Here is a 17,921-nt window from a genome sequence, read left to right as displayed (position 1 = left end):
ACTAAAAAATTTTTTTCAGGGAGTTGGCTACCCTACCCTTGTTCTTGGCTCTCAGTTACAGGTTAAAATTAACATGTTTCCTTATTGTACAGACAGAATCAGACTGCAGAGCTTCTACATATCTTGAAATTTTGTTTTTTCCTTTACTTTGCTTGTGCAATTTGAGGAGTATTGAACTACTATAGAAATTCTCTTCAATCTAATAAAAGCTGAATAGAGTATCTCTGTTTTGCTTTCCGTTAAAAACATGTTAATTCAGATTTTTGTTTTGTCTTTGTTCTCCATCCAGAGAGCTAAAATTGCAGTAGGCAAGAACATGGAAGGAAAGTCAGCAAATGCAGCCTCCAGGTTCGACAACAACGGCAACCAGGATCGCATAAGGCTGTCGGACTTTAACTTCCTGATGGTGCTGGGCAAGGGCAGCTTTGGCAAGGTGAGAGCAATGTGTTCTCGTTTTTACATACTTTCATGATTTTTTTCTCTGCCTAGTGCTGTTAAGCATGCATTTTTTGCTTTGTTTTTTAGCAATGTCCATGGTAAACAAAAATTTACTATATAAAATTATGGATTTCATCTAATATGCTTCTGAATAACATATCAAATGCAAGACAACAGTCATGCATATATACGACGTCATGGGACCTCATGGGGTTTTAGATTTTTAGATCTAGAAACAAAAGATAAAAGTCCAAAAAATGGACAAGAAAATGGAACTGGATGCAGAGGGGATGAGGGAAGATTAAGCACAGGTAGATAGAAATGGATGAAGGGAAGGAGGCAAAGAGGAGGACATGACAAGTAGTGAAAGTGATGAAAGGCGTGGGAGACGGCGATGAGATTTGAGGTGACAAGGCTGACATGAATGAATTGAGAGAGAGAGGTAAAAATGTCAGGGTGAATGAAAAGCAAGTCAGTGAGCTAGGTGTGGGGGGGCCTTGGAGATGGGGAGAGGGGAGCATAAAAGAATGAATGGAAAATGAGGCAAAAGGCAAAGAAATAGGATGCAACGGAAGAGAGGAAGTGCAAAGAAGAGAGGAGGATTTGGGGAAAAGAGGAGTCAAAGATGAATGGAGCGTGTGGGGGGGTTGGAGAAAGACTGAAAGTGACTTATAGAGCACAACAGAGAGAGGGAGAAGAAAAAAAAACACCATTGTCTGTGTCAGACCTGTACAGCAACTCCTTGTTTCCATGGTAACAGGGATTTAAAGCTACTCGGATGCGTCACAATGGAAAGCCTCATTCATTATAAGAGTCGTCATTAGCAGAGTACCTGACTCACATGTTTAGGGCATAAATAAAAAAAGAATACCTAAAGCATACATTTTTATTTAGCAGACACATGAACCGAATGCAGGAGCACGCCCTCATGTGATGCTGCTCATTTCAAGGATTTCTGGATCTATGTGGGAGGCTGAGGCTGAAACCCTCAAAGCTGTTTTTTTTTTACAGGTGCTGGTCATAAAATTAGAATATCATGAAAAAGTAGATTGATTTCAGTAATTCCATTTAAAAAGTGAAACTTGTATATTATATTCATACATTACATACAAACTCATATATTTCAGATGTTTATTTTGTTTAATTTTGATGATTACAAATGACAACAAATGAAAATCTCAAATTCATCATATCAGAAAATTAGAATATTACTGAAGACCAATAAAAACAAAGGATTTATAGAAATGTTGGCCAACTGAAAAGTATGAACATGAAAAGTATGAGCATGTACAGCACTCAGTATTTAGTTGGGCCTCCTTTGGCCTGTATTACTGCAGCAATGCGGCGTGGCATGGAGTCGATCAGTCTGTGGCACTGCTCAGGTGTTATGATAGCCCAGGTTGCTCTAATAGTGGCTTTTAGCTCTTCTGAATTGTTGGGTCTGGTGTATTGCATCTTCTTCTTCACAATACCCCATAGATTTTCTATGGGGTTAAGGTCAGGAGAGTTTGCTGGCCAATTAAGAACAGGGATACCATGGTCCTTCAACCAGGTACTGGTAGCTTTGGCACTGTGTGCAGGTGCCAAGTCCTGTTGGAAAATGAAATCTGCATCTCCAAAAAGTTGGTCAGCTGCAGGAAGCATGAAGTGCTCTAAAACTTCCTGGTATGTGGCTGCGTTGACCCTGGACCTCAGAAAACACAATGGACCAACACCAGCAGATGACATGGCACCCCAAACCATCACTGACTGTGGAAACTTTACACTGGACTTCAAGCAACGTGGATGAAGTGCCTCTCTTCTTTTCCTCCAGACTCTGGGACCTTGATTTCCAAAGGAAATGCAAAATTTACTTTCATCAGAGAACATGACTTTGGACCACTCACCAGCAGTCCAGTCCTGTTTCTCTTTAGCCCAGGCAAGACGCTTCTGACGCTGTCTGTGGTTCAAGAGTGGCTTGACACAAGGAATGCGACAGCAGAAACCCATGTCTTTCATACGTCTGTGTGTGGTGGTTCTTGAAGCACTCACTCCAGCTGCAGTCCACTCTTTGTGAATCTCCCCCACATTTTTGAATGGGTTTTGTTTCACAATCCTCTCCAGGGTGCGGTTATCTCTCTTGCTTGTACACTTTTTTCGACCACATCTTTTCCTTCCCTTCGCCTCTCTATTAATGTGCTTGGACACTGAGCTCTGTGAACAGCCAGCCTCTTTAGCGATGACCTTTTGTGTCTTGCCCTCCTTGTGCAAGGTGTCGATGGTCGTCTTTTGGACAACTGTCAAGTCAGCAGTCTTCCCCATGATTGTGTAGCCTATAGAACTAGACTGAAAGACCATTTAAAGGCTTTTGCAGGTGGTTTGAGTTAATTAGCTGATTAGAGTGTGGCACCAGGGGCCATCAATTTTGAACCTTTTCACAATATTCTAATTTTATGATATGATGAATTTGAGATTTTCATTTGTTGTCATTTGTAATCATCAAAATTAAACAAAATAAACATCTGAAATATATGAGTTTGTATGTAATGTATGAATATAATATACAAGTTTCACTTTTTAAATGGAATTACTGAAATCAATCTACTTTTTCATGATATTCTAATTTAATGACCAGCACCTGTATGTAGCCGAGAATCTGAGGCCTTGTTCATTACAATTCTACTGTTTTCAGTTCTCTGAGGACATTCCTACAATGTGATTTAGAGCAAATGCTCACATATCTTATGGGCCGGAACGGCAAAGGCCATGTGTTATTTTTTTTCATCTGCTTCTGGCCTTTACCAAACTATTATGTGCCAGTGTAGCAGAACATAACAAAGATGTGTTTGACCTTATTTGTAGGGCTTCAGATATTAAGTATTTTAGTATTTGAGTTGCCGCACAGTACATTGAACCATTATTGTCATTGTCAAGAGTTTGAGTTTTCAATGTCAAAGTTCTGCTTTGATATAAGGTTTTGGTAAATAAAGCTCACACTATTTATAAAAATAATATCTATTAAAGGAATATTTTAGATCCCATAAAAGTACATTAGCATGCAGATTAAAAATGATTTCCAATCTAATACCACATCAGTTATTGGATCAGATGTTGGGCTAAAGTCACTGATCATTTACCAATCCAGACTACATATTCCTGTAAATTATATTGTAACTCAGATTACTCTGGATGTTTATTCTAAAACTGTTAGAAAACTAAACAGAAAATGCACATTTTGCATGGGTTTTCTTATATAAAATTATTTATTTTACAGAAGCAAGGCTTAACTTATTTGGTATTTAAGTGCTGAATATGATAGCAAATAGTAGATATTATTAGTTATGTAACTATGGTTACAACTTAAAAAGCAACAAGTATTTTGGTTCCCAGAGTTTCTTTAACCCAGTTAGCTGTCCTGTCCTAAACCAGAAATCTTTGGAGCATTTTAACTGTCTCTATCCTTTCTACCAACACCTGCTATAGATAATCTTTTTCTATAGTTCTAAAGCTATGTATGGCAATCGGCTCACATTCTTTGATAATAACTTGGAGACACCAGCATCCACTATTACAATCATTTTTCAACACGTATAATGAAACTTCCATCTCTCCTTTGGCTTTGCGTCGGTGCTTGTATTTAAATAGAAATCAGTGTAACAATATTTAAATCATTTATTTAAATACCTTTCCACCCAATGTCCTCTTTACAAAAACAGCCATCTTAGTCTTGCTCACCTTTGTCTGCAAGGCTTCGATGTTGAGATGACTCAAATATTTTCAGTGTTCTTTTGTGACTATTATCTCTGTACTACTGAATAAGTATAGGAGCAGGCGCATAGCCTTTCACACCTAAGGTATTCTACCTCTATAATGGAATTGCAGAGCTCATGTATCTGTAACCATGGCAAGTTTATACTTATGCAGTAGTTTTAACAAACATGCAATCAAAATTGTATGTATTCGAATACCCAGGCCCTTTTTTATAAGTAATCCCTGGCTTCTTCTATTGCTATGTGTAAATGTAAAGTCCTGTTTTACCAGGTTTCTTTTGAAATTGGGAAGAGGACATCTGAGTTATGCAGATGTATGCATTTACTCATAAATAAAGAAAGACTCCAAAAAGGCATCTACTCTTTTTTTTTTTTTTCTTACTTACAGCCGGAGCAATTTAAAACAACTTGAACTGTGACAAATAGACTGGATGAAATTGGACTGCAGATTTGACTGTGTGAGACTGTGTGCTACTGCAATAAAGTATGAAGTTAATGCTTTCTAGAAACGTTTACCAAGAGTGCCAATAAAAATGGGTGCTATAAATAACTTTCAAAGCCTGTTACAAATCAGTGCATTAAGATTCTCTCTCAGAGCTACTGGACTCTTATTCTCTGTTTTTTGGGGACTGTTCTGCATCCACATTTAACAAGTACAAATTTTTTTTTGTGTGTGTGGTGGGGGGGGGGGGGGGGGGGGCATGCTGTATGTGAACACATGCCCAACAATAAATGAAAGTATGAATCAAGCTGAAATCATGATCAAACAAGTAACTCTGCGCATATATAGAATAGATACAATACGCCAGTGATTGTAAACCGGATGTATCCCCTAGTGGTACGGAAGTGCATTGCAAGGGGCACATGAAAATATTTTATTTCTTAGGTAGTAAATAAAAAATATGTGGGGGTCGACAATGCTTTTGACTGAAAGGGTAACTCATGGTAATGTAAAATGCCCAAAAAGGGTACACAAGTCAAAAAAGGTTGGGAAACACTGCAGTACACCACAACTTCTTTTGAAAATATAAGAAATGTATTAACAAAAGCCCAAATTATTTATCCAAAAACTCTTTTCAAAGATCTACTCCTCTCTGATTTGGAAAAGGCTGAGTTGTCTACAGTATTCGGCACTTTAGCATGTCCAGTATGCAGAAAGAAAGCTGTCCTTTCTTCTTAAATGCTCCAGTCTCTGGCATCACAACGTTTCTTCTTAACCTAGAGAGAAACGTTGCAGAGGGTCTGTTTTTGCAGCATCTGGTTAAGATGAGCCACCAGGTCCACTTAGCCTTAGATCAGTCTGCAGTCTCTGGTCCTTGGCTTGTGTGGCCTTTCATAATGGTGTCTCACCGACATGAACCTCTTCTTTAAGAAGGCTGAAAGCAAAATTAAAGACTAAGAGGTAAGGCCTTTTTATTCAAGCACAGTTTTTCGTGAGAGGGGGGTTTGCAGAAATTAGAGAGGACAGTCCAAAAGCAGAACAGAAATATATCCTCCTACAGCAATAATCAAGGTTAATATTAGCATGGACATTGGTCCGCAGTGTCCAAATCTAATGTCATGGTTTAAGGCTCAACACCACAAAACAATTCACAATCACACAGATTCAATTAAGTACTGCAACAAAGTTTTTTGTTATTTGTTTTATTTCTTTTCCTTTAATATTTTTTAGAGACATACTTTTTTTACAGCAAGTAAACTTAATAAACTTCCAGTCCTACTAGCATGTTTGCTGTTTCTATTGATTCAGCTATTTGGAAATCGTTGTCCCTGCTTCCTTGCAGACTAGTCTGCAATATGGATACTTTCAGTCACACTGCTCATATGTTTGCCATTTTGCCAGATTAGACATTACATTGAGAGGGTGAGGTGAATGCATAAGGTCAGAGTTTTCTTATTACAAGGTTTCATGCTGCCATGGCAATTCACATTAGTCTGACAAGCGTGCTGTGTTCCAGAACAACACTGCAGAGGCTGAACTTTTTTAGTACCTGCTGTGATAAAGGACTAATGGCTCCTTACCTTGCTTTCTTTTCAGCTAAGGTCACTAAACACAATTTGCCGTCTGCCCTGTTTGTGTCAAGCAATGAGGAAAGGCCACAAATGCCAAAGAGAAGATCCTTCATTTCTTTCTTGTTTATTTGAATCGGTGACATAAAAACACATGGGTTCTGCAGCTATACAGTATACGCAAAGGGAAAACACACTATAAGGAGAATAAATGCAATCTATTTTATTCCTGTTGGTTACCTTCTTAAGACGAACGGATGTACATTATAGTAAGTATTGATATAACTATGCTATGATGAGTAAATGTGTGTAGTGTTAGGTTAAGAAATTTCTGGAGTACTAGCTCAAGTGTCTGTATTTAAACACTTAACAAAACGCTAGTTTTACCCAGATCAAGCCAGAACTCCTCAACTGGCTGTTTAGGGTTATGCCATATTAGAAATCTTGCCCTGGTTAATAATAACAAATAATACAGTGATTATATCATGCATGAGACTGTATATAACCGTTATCTTTCTTTTTGCTTTCATCAATCTGTCACCTTTAGCATCTGGGCTAAATATTTGATTATCTTGTATAATGCAAGCTTATAAGACATTAAATATATGGGCCAATACTGTGCAGCCTTAGTCAACAGCCGCTTTCTGGGGAAAAGCTTGCCTTCGGAATGACCTCAGTTTTTTGTGACATACAAAAGTTGTCGAAACATTCCTCAGAGACTTTGTCCAAGTTGACATGATAGCATCACTCAGTTGTTGCTGATCTGTCACCTGAACATCGATGACTTGAGTTCTTTCCACTACATCAGTAAGGGACTTTCTTGGGATTTAGATCCGGTGGCTGTCAAGTTTTATTGGAGAACAGTGAGCTCTTTGTTTAAGTTTAAAAAAAAATGTTTTACATAGTGTATTGTATTAAAAGCATTGAAACTTTCTAGACTCTTCCTGCCCCAAAGATTAACTATGTACATGGAATATATTCTTGCAAATTATACTTTTAATGGACACATTGAATCAATTCAAAAGATGTCCTAGAAGTTGCAAACATCTGCATTTGTTTTCAACCAAATGTGCTGCATTAGCTTAGCACTTTTTCCCCTGAAAATTCAACTTTAAATCTACTATTTACTACATAAAAATGGTTCAGTGGGAAAAGAGTAGCTGCATACAGTAGTAACCATTCAAAAAAGCATGCCCAGGAAGAGGGGGTCTCTCCCTTGGCTGGAAGCTGAAGGGGATTTTGCTGGGAGTTGCAGGGAAGTGGGCTAGCATTTGGCTGGTGTTTGACTGGGAAGGCCCATTTTGAATGGTTGCTTTTGTATATGATTTGATATATTGTTTAAATGTTATACACAACCTCAGGTCAGTACCACAACACCGTTGTTTGATCCAGTTTTCATAGAGGGTAGATTAAATGATTTGAATGAATAAACTCACTCTTTAAATGCAGCAGTGAAACTACAGTGCTCATCTAAGGTTAAAGTCAGATGTCTACTAATATTCTTCACTTTGCTTGCTGGCAAATGACCCCAAATTACTTTCCATGAATGAACCACTTACACATGCTGCAGTTCACAATGTACTCTCAAGCTTCTGCATAACTTTGTAGTCGAATTTATCCTTGAGTAACACACTGCTCTATGTGAGAGGGCCCTGTCATTGCTCTGAGCCATGCAGCTTTAACTTGTTGAAGTATTCCATTTTTGATATGCCTCTCTGGTTTCCTCATCGTCATTTGTTCTCCTACCCCAAGCTTGTCCTTGTAGTCGTGCAACTGAACTCTGCGCCAGATGGTGTCCTTTGGTGTTGCTGTTTCATTTTTAAAGAGCTTTTATTTACATACAGCCCCACTGCACCATATGCTGAGTGCATTCAAAAACATGCACAGACAAGTGTTATGTCCCACTATTCTTATGGGGACTTTCCATTCATTTCCTATACATTTCCATGGCCTAACCCTAACTCTCACCCTAATCATAGTCATTATCAAGACATACCTAACTCTAAATTTAACTGACCCTATTCTCATGGGTACCAGTAGACTGGTCCCTGCAAGTACCTGTCAGTGCCCACAAAGTACTATATTCCTGGTCAAGTGGCCTTACATTGTCCCCCAAAATAACAAATACTGTATCTGCACATGTTTCTACTAGAGTTTTCCAACAGATTTTATTGTTAAATTGTTTTAGGCACTGTCAGCCTTCTATGCGAAATTCTATCAGACATGCAAATTCACACACAGGCTCATCTTAACGCATGGGTTTCTGTATCAATCCATTTGTGCTGCAGTTCAAGTAGAATATTGGTCCCAACAACCCCTCTACATTATCATACCTGAATATGTATAAAGCAGAAACACCTAAGCTGCTCATTTTTTAGTTCTCCTGTGGAAGACATTAATATTAACCCCTGAATGACTTGTGTAATTTAGAAGGATCCTGTTTTAAAATCATGTCTGAGTTAATATGCAAAAACTGTAAGGTCAAAAAGCCCCTGCAAAAAGGACACCTGATTTTTTGGTGAATGGCCTGTGTTTATATATTGTTTTTCAAGTCAGGAGACTTGAACAAAACACTACATTCAGTCATTCACAGACACATTGATGGTGGAAAGATACACTGTAGCCACAGCTGTGCTGGGGCTCACTGACAGAAGAGAGGCTGCCATACACAGGCGCCACCGATCCGTCCCAACACTATCGGAAGGTGTCTTGCCCAAGATCTAAATGACAGGGGCTTGAACCGACAACCATTTTGTTAGAAAGTGGTCTGTCTGACATTTGCTTTGTTTTTATCTGTGGACCAGATTGATACTATATTTTTTTTTTATTCATGTGACAAAGGGTGTCAAAAAATGAACAAAATGATAATGTTTTGTTTACAAATGAGTCTTAGTCAGTTAATAGACTGATCAAGTTTACACAAGTAACTACCCCTTAGAAAACAGCAGTCGAATATGAGCTGATTTTTTGTGGCTAGATTATTCCACGACTGTCTTGCAACAAGAGTGGTGTATCTCAAGTTTCTATTTTTTTGTAATTATATATAATTAGGGTGTAGCTAATGGGAACTCATCCATCCATCCATTTTTTGTAACACTTATCCCAAGCAGGGTCGTGGGGGTGCTGGTGGTGCCTATCTCTAGCTGTCTACGGGCGAGAGACGGGGTAAAGCCTGGACAGGTCACTAGTCCATCGCAGGATATGGAAATTCAATACTCTGTTATTTTCTATGTTTGGAATCTTAATCACTTAAAATTCGTGTCGAGCATGAAAATTTAAAGGTGGAACATTTTTAACTGGACTAAACAATGACACATATTGCATCTTCTTAGTTGTTATCTTATTTAACACATGTTTGTAGTTTAAATGAGTCATAACAAAGATAGGCAATCATTAAAAAAGTAACGTGATACATTTTTCCTGTATTTTTAACCAAAGGGTAATCATAGGCAAAGCCAAAAAACAGGAAAATGTCTGTATATGTAACAGAATACAGTACATTATAATCCTCTCCACTTTTATTCTCTTCTTTCCTCACCTCCAGCTCACGCCAGACTTTTCTGACCTACTTCATACTTTTAAATCCCACTTTTTCATTCATCAACTGTCCTTGATCTCAGCTCACCTCTAAAACGGATCCTACTGAAGTTTCTGAAAAAAGTTACAAAATCCTTTCATTCTGTTTCTCATTGTTTTACTGTATGATGTTTCTTCTCTTCTTGCTTTCCTTCCCAGATGTTCTGAAGGGCAAAGAAAATCCCCACAGAAAGATCTTAGAGAAGCACTAAATCTTGGTGACTGTCAGATTGTTACAGCTCATGTAAACCAATTTTTATTCTCTTAGAAAGCGCACACCCTATGCATGAAATATTGACAGCTGTGTCACATTTAAACACATTGAAAGCCAACGTATGATTAAAATATGGTAACTTTTGAATGATGACATTATTTTTCTTATATTTGCGAGTACTTCTTTTAGAGTTTCTATTAATGTTTTAAACTTTCTCCTTTTAAGTAAACCTTCTATTGGGGGCATTATTAATCCTAAAATCAATTTAGTATAATTTATCAAACTAATCTAATGAAAAACATCAACTGTTGTTCACACTCCGCTGGTGGTACCTGAGTTGTATTAACTGGTATTCAGAAGAAAAAATGCTATTTATTATTTCTAAGGTAGACATAAAACAATGAATTAAGCAAAATTTCAGAATGATTTTGTGATTATGGTTCTTTCAGATCCATTTACTTTTAATGGTAAATCGTAGAGTGATCTAACACCACACTTACATTTACTGTGTTCCAGGTCCAACCAGGTACAAAATGGGTATTGTAAGCTTAGACACCCAAACACTGTGGCAGGAAAAGGAAACAGATGGCACAATGAAGCGTCAGACCCTTTGTCCTGTTACTACAATGTTGAAAATCCTTATTCAGCCTTTTTGTCTTCCATGACATTAAAGCAGCTAAAGCCCTGCGCTATGCTTTATTGCTGTAACCATATAAGAATGTATTGACACCCTATCTGGCTTTGTTTCTCTCCTCCTTCTCTCAAGGTGATGCTGGCAGAGCGTAAAGGAACAGAGGAGTTGTATGCCATAAAGATCCTGAAAAAGGATGTGGTTATCCAAGACGACGACGTTGAGTGCACCATGGTGGAGAAGAGGGTGTTGGCTTTGAGCGGAAAGCCTCCTTTTTTAACACAGCTGCACTCCACCTTCCAGACCATGGTGGGTTGGTTGGCTAAAGCCGGGCGTACACTGTGCGATATTTTTCAAGCATTGCACGCAGCTACAGCTCAAACTAGACGACGACACTGCAGGGTTTAAAAGTTCACAGCTCACAATGTGCTCTCAATATGTTCTCACACTGTGCGGCCCAACACTCTGACTGGATCTTATGACGGCAGACTGAATTTCAAACATGTTTGATTTTCTCCCGAGCTCACGATTACTGATCTGGAGGTGGTCGTGAGAGGCTGATCGCCCCTCGTTACACTAAACAACGCACGATCAGGCTGAAAGTCGGCCCGATCAAAAAATTCCTGCATGACTGGAGAATCGAAAAAAATCATACAGTGTATTCCAGGCTTAACGCTCAAAAATTCTCTAGTCCCTCCTGACTTGTGGGTTAACTTCCTTTTCTGGTCTGATGCACTTTTTTTATATGTTTTTCTAGTGAGCTTGCAGTTAAAGTCTTTCTGGTCCAACTTTTTCTATTACCCCGTTTACACTAACCTTGAAAAACCGTACCGAGACCGGTCCGAGCTCAGTAACTACGGTAAGATAACTTATCGTGTATAAATGGAAAGCAAACTGAACTGAACCGAGCTAGACACAACCAGACCGCGTTAGCTGCAGACCAGTTCCAGAGGTGGGCTCAGCTCGGTTTTTCCCTGGCTCGGTTCTCTGATAACAAGAGCGCATGAGCAGAACGCATCATCTCCGTCTTGCTGTACATCCCGATTCACACTCCATTCCAGTAGTTGGCGGTTATGCCCCTCTGGAAATTGCTTGCCAACCAACACAAAACAGAAGAAGAACATGCAAATAGTCAACATTTAAAAAAAAAACCATTAACAATTTTATTGTCTGGCTCAAACCTTTAAAATCAAACTTCAAATTGTCATCCTTTTATAGAATTGAAGCAAACGGAACATCAAGGACTTTAGTGTGGAATGAAAAATCTACAGATTCATACATGTGGAGCATGTACTGATGAGAAACTGACTAGATAAAACTGAGCTACCGTTGTTGGTCGCTTCATATTCAGGTTTCATGGGAACAATTGTAAGAGCAGCATGCTGCTGCAGGGTGCACAGAAAAAGCTCTGGTCTTTACTGCAGCTACCTCTCCTGCCGTCACCAGCTCCCAGCTGGAATACACAGCCTGAATTCATGTTCAATTCGGGTTCAACTTATGATTCATAGCCCATATTACACTAAAGATGAGTCAACAGAGCTTGCTGGTTTCATGTGTATCCTTTAGTGCATGTCTTTTAGTTTCACATAAAAAACAAATACAGGTAGTTATTAATGATTTGGTGTCACTTAATTTAAAGAAATGGAAAAAAATCAGCTGACCTAATCTACAGACTCACTCACACATAACTAAAGTAAATATGCTAATCCAGTTAAATAGTAATTATCTGCAGGACACAGGCAATAAAATTACCTCAATTATCACACATCAGCAATTATAAAGTACATACATTCATATGTAGTTGCTGTACATGACTTGTGCACATGTGCAAGGAAGTTTTAGTCAAAGACACACAAGCCTAATTTTTTGCTCTCAGCCCGTTTATGGGGCTTATCATAGAGTACAGACCTTTACACACACACAACCTTTTCTGTATTTAGTTCAAAATATGTGCACTCACACACAATTTATGTTTCCTTATCCTCGTGGGCACTTTCATTTGACATCCATTCATTTCTAAAACATTTCTACAGCCTTACGGTGACCCTTACCCTAACCCTAACAATTACAGGTTCATACCTAACCCTAATCCTAACCTAAACTCTATTCACACCATAGCCGTAAACCTAACACCTAAGTGTAAAATAGCATTTGTACCCGTGGGGACCAGACATTGGTCCCCACTAGAACACCCGGTCCCCACAATGTGCTAAGATTTATGGAATTGGTCCCCACCATGTAATAAAAACACACACACACGCAGGCTCCTACCAGATTCCTGCCTGACTTTCTGAAATACAGAACCATATTGGCAATTCTGTAGATAATAGAAGACAATATGTTCTTAAATTGATCTCACTTCAGGACTGATTGGATGCATTTAAGACAGTCACCTCTTTCCCTCTGTGCCCTTCCTCCTTCCTCCCTGTATCACTGCTCCTTTCCTGTGTTGCTCCATGCTCCTTATGTCAACAATCTGTTGTAAACACTTTTTCTCTTATGACCGTCGGCCATTGTCAAAGAACCGGGGTGAGAAAGGTGAGCTTCAATGACTGTCTGAAACTGTAGCTCACCACACATATAGGCCTTAACGTGCAGATGCACGGAAAAAGATAGCTAACAAGAACATGGGACGGCCTTACGTAAACACCAGAATGACTGACGGTCCTCAGTCTGGAAACACTCTTAAGAACTTTGCAGCCGAATTATTCAAAGAGGATGCTTGTTTTCATTTCATAACCTAAATTTACTATTATACATTATTTGTGCAATACTACTGAAAAGTCTATGGTTATTTCACTCCAAACTGTGGGAGAAAACTTGATCCATGCTTTTATTAATGGTGGAACATTTATGGTTTTAAAGTTACATTTAAAAGCTTAGCTTTTCAAAGCAAAGCTTTTAACATAATTCATCCATTTCACATTCCTTTTACATCTGAGTTCTCTCTGCTACTCCTTTTTATTACTGTAAATGCTATATGATATAAAAAAATAACTGATGGAATAAATAATTGACTGATGCTCTTCTGACCCTTTTATTTCTCTCTTTAGGACCGTTTGTATTTTGTCATGGAGTACATAAATGGTGGAGACCTCATGTATCAGATACAGCAGGTTGGAAAGTTCAAAGAGCCCCATGCTGTGTGAGTACACAGGAATGCACCTCAGTTCTGTGATCAATGTCAAATCTAGATCCTCAGCAGATGTTATAGATGTGCCGCAGCTCAGCTATGCTTGTTTTTTTTTTCCTCAGTAAAGACGGTGAGCAGCTTGATTGTTAATGAGTCTCATAAGCTGTTTCTGCAAGAACTAGGTGTGATACAAGTACACATTGTCTGTGATCATTAAGTCTGTTTTTTTTTCTGGGCAGCGCATCGCCTCTGCAAGAATGAAGGACACTGTTTGTTAGTCAAATTACATGCTTCTTTTTAGAAAACATTTGGCTTGTTAAGCTGTCATCATCGTATCTCTAGTTCTTACAGATTCCACAGATGCGTCTGATTGATAAACATTGCTGCTGTGATTCAGAGTGCTTTATTCATTTAATTAAACTGTTTGTAAAACAGTTGATTTTCCTTAATTGTCTCAAAGTCAGATTTAATTGGCTCTCTAACCAGACTAGTTTCCTCCATGAGTTTTTGAAAAGATGAAAAATGTGTCTGTTTTTTTCCTTTCAAGCAAACTTATGTTCATTTCTGTTATATTTCGCTTTCATTGTACCTTTAATCAAACCCAAGCCCCTAATTTTTAGATATTGTGGTTAATTAAAGAGAAGTCCAAAAAAAAGGTTTTAAATTATTATTTATTGTTATTTGATCATGTGATATTTTACTATTTTTGTCATTTCCTCAAATTAAATACAGTTATACATAAAAAAGGGTGAAGTTTAAAAAAATTGTACAAAAAGATTAGTAAAAAATCTATAACAGATGGCCAAATATTTGAACTTTATATTAGAAGGACTTCCTTTTCCATTTTGAGAGTATATGATGTAAAAAAAAAAATTTCTAAAGCCAGAGTCTAATATTGCTTTAATTGTATTTATTAAGCAGTAGTTCATTTTATCTTTCATGATAATGCATTCTACATTCCTACTTTATCTTTCAGCCTTTTGGGTCTAACTAAAAAGCATGATGTCTCAGATTGAAATAAACGGGCATTAAACAGACTGCTTCTTTTAACTTACCTTCACACCTTCAGATTGTCTTCCGACACTTCTTATGCGCACATTTCAAACAAGCCCTGGACGTGTATTACCATCCAAACATGTCTGCCTGCGTGGTCAGTCTATCCAAGCCCCTTCTGTTGATCTTATCAGCAGTTTTTTGGCATTAAAGAGACAGCTCCGACCTTTATACAGGCACACACGTAAACACTCAAATGAACCCTCCCTGTTTACCCACTGTCTCTTAGCCCCACTGTAATTGGCGCTGTTGTTTCTCTTGTCCTTTGTGTTTTTTTTGTAGGTTCTACGCTGCTGAGATAGCCATCGGTTTATTTTTCCTACATCAAAAGGGCATCATCTACAGGTAACATATGTAGAAACTCCTTGACTAAATCACAAGCGTACCAAATAAAGCAGATTATACTAAGAAATAACAGACTTTCAGCCCCATAATGTCCCTGTGACTTCAAGTTAAAGTAAGGTAAAAGAATTAGCTTGTTTTATTCATGCAAGCGTGTGTGTATGTCGTTCACCTGCTTCATATAAAACTTCTTAGTCAATACATGGAAAGCACATATCCGATGCTGGATTCCTGCTTGATCTGCTTTGAAAAAAACTGAAAGACCTCAACTAATTATTAAATCTCCCTGTAGCTTTAAGCCGATTCTGTTTTTAAAATGCGTCTCTTTAAATGGCATAGTGCAGAGGTCACGGATTAGCGGTCTGGATCCGGACCCACCTGCTGGCTAATCCGGACCCAACCTGATTTAAAACATTTATAAATTACCGCAAACCTTTGGCAAGCTGGGCAATGGGAAAGAAGGAGAAGATGATGAGGAAAAAGTGAAAGAAAGTGTGGAAAGTGCGAACTAGTGAAAGAAAAGTGAAAAGGCGTGCTCATAGATGACCCTGCACATTTTGAGTATGTTTGGCTCAACCTGCTGCTGGAAAGCATCATTCTCCACCATGAACAGAATCAAAAATAAATATGGATCCAGGCTCAAAATGAGCACCTTGATATGTGCTTGAGAATGGTTTTGTCTCCATTCAAACCCAGGTTTAAAAACCTTGAGGGGCAGCCTAAAGCCTGCTTCTCTCATTAAGACATAAAACATTTTTTTAAAAAGTTCAGTTCAGGTGTTTTGTAAAATATGTGAATCAGGAAATTGTCTATATGCTAAAGTGAATGATTGATATTTTCTACTTCAAAAAAAACTTTATATTTTAAAATAGAATTTTTTTTTATCTTTTTCTTTTTTTTTATTTAAAAATTCAATGCATAACATGGATGCATAAAAAGCTCATTTTATTTCAGTGTTTAATTCTGTATAAAGTAACAGATCATACTGTAATTATAAATGTCTCCGGACCTTTACTGGTTGATGATTTTCTTTATTCTGACCCTGCTGATTTTTAATTGGTTACCCCTAGAATAGTGCCTCGGCATTGTTCACCTTGATAAGCAGCTGTCATGACACTTTCCCCACCGTGCTTTACATTAGAAAGTGGAGGGGGGGTTATAGGTTGTTACCGGCTGTTGTGAGTTTGCCTATTTTCTTTCAACCTCCAAAGGTTCAAGTTTCTGTGATATAAATATGCATCATTTAAGATTTATTTTAAAGTTTTGTGTTAAAATTACCTAAAAAAAAAAAAAAAGCCCAAGGGAATTTTTTTATTTAATAAAATTACATAAATCTAAACATTTGGGGGAAATATTTATGTAAAGGTACTAAACTGGAGTTAATATGTCAATATTTGACCTATTGATTGAATTAAAACAACATGAGACATGTATTTGTAAGCATCTCTCTGTCCCCGTTTAGATGACCAGCAAGGTCTAAAATATCAGATACAGGTTGGAGGATGGTGTCTTCTATAATATATACAACACTCATTGGATTATGTTGATCTTTATATTTTAGATTAAGAACCTACTTAAAAGATTTCAGACTTTTGAGCTTTTCAGACCTGAACAGCTGGAAGCCTAAATGTACCGTTCAAATTGTAGGTTGATAATTACCTTTAAAGAGCCTTTACCTCTGCAGGGACCTGAAGCTGGATAACGTAATGCTGGACTGTGAGGGCCACATTAAGATCGCAGACTTTGGTATGTGCAAAGAAAACATGCTTGACGGAGTCACAACCAAGACCTTCTGTGGAACCCCAGACTACATCGCTCCTGAGGTATTCTGTCTCTCTGTGCTGCTTGCATGATTGCTGCTAATCACACAGTTTGGTCAGTAGACTTAGAGAAAGCTTACATTTTAATATATGGAGTTATTGTGTTATAAAATGTTAATTTTTACAACTGTTCATGTTTCATTTTAGATTATTGCCTATCAACCTTATGGAAAATCTGTGGACTGGTGGGCCTTCGGAGTATTGCTTTATGAAATGTTGGCAGGACAGGTTGGTCTGCAGCTTTATGAAACCAGTGTGTTGGTGTTAACTGAAAATAATGCATTAGATCAAATAAAACAGAAGGTAGTATTCATACGAATATTTATATGTACTATAAAGTCTCTTAATAACTGATTATTAAGAAAATCTTAAAACTAAATCCCTTAGCATTATTACTTGTTCTAGATTAGATTAGATTTTTGTAAACAAAAAGAATTTTGGTTAAAACAGCTCTAGACAATTTCATTTTTTAAAGTGCAGCCTTGAAAACAGTAATAAATACATACAAAAATAGTAATATAAACATGTATATTTACAGTTCTAACATCATGTAGGTCATCATTCTAACATTGTTGTATGTGTGCATGTATTAGGACTGAAACAATTATTCAATTTAATTGTGATTAATCGATTATTTGAATAATCGTCAACTAATTTAGTAATTAATTAATCATTAACTGGAGTGTAGAGACGCTAAAACATGCCTCTAGCTGACAGAGTAACCCACCGTAAGCAGCAATTATACTAAAATTGTCACCAAAAATAAACATGCTATGTGGAGAATTTATTTTTTAAGAAACCTTTTGCTATCCGCTTAATCGGTTAATCGATTAGTCGAAAAAATAATCAATGGATTAAACGATTTGCCAAATATTCGCTAGTTGCCGCCCTAGTATGTATAAAGCTCAAATTAAAAGATACAAAACTTAACATTAAGTATAGAAAAACCAAGCCA

General features: G+C 37.6%; 1 protein-coding gene across 2 annotated transcripts in view; it reads left to right on the top strand.

Moving 5' to 3' along the window:
- prkcbb (protein kinase C, beta b) overlaps positions 1-17,921 on the top strand; it is a 138,859-nt gene that overhangs the window by 81,611 nt on the left and 39,327 nt on the right. For both annotated transcript variants that reach the window (XM_038280340.1, XM_038280339.1), the window contains exons 9-14: positions 290-433; positions 10,754-10,927; positions 13,672-13,763; positions 15,087-15,149; positions 16,831-16,969; positions 17,114-17,194. In XM_038280340.1, the coding sequence (XP_038136268.1) occupies positions 290-433; positions 10,754-10,927; positions 13,672-13,763; positions 15,087-15,149; positions 16,831-16,969; positions 17,114-17,194 (693 nt within the window). The remainder of the gene's footprint in view (positions 1-289; positions 434-10,753; positions 10,928-13,671; positions 13,764-15,086; positions 15,150-16,830; positions 16,970-17,113; positions 17,195-17,921) is intronic.

The sequence above is a fragment of the Cyprinodon tularosa genome, unplaced genomic scaffold, assembly GCF_016077235.1.
Source record: "Cyprinodon tularosa strain WSP-4 unplaced genomic scaffold, ASM1607723v1 ctg159, whole genome shotgun sequence".
Taxonomy (NCBI): domain Eukaryota; kingdom Metazoa; phylum Chordata; class Actinopteri; order Cyprinodontiformes; family Cyprinodontidae; genus Cyprinodon; species Cyprinodon tularosa.
This window is presented reverse-complemented; position numbering and strand designations above follow the sequence as displayed.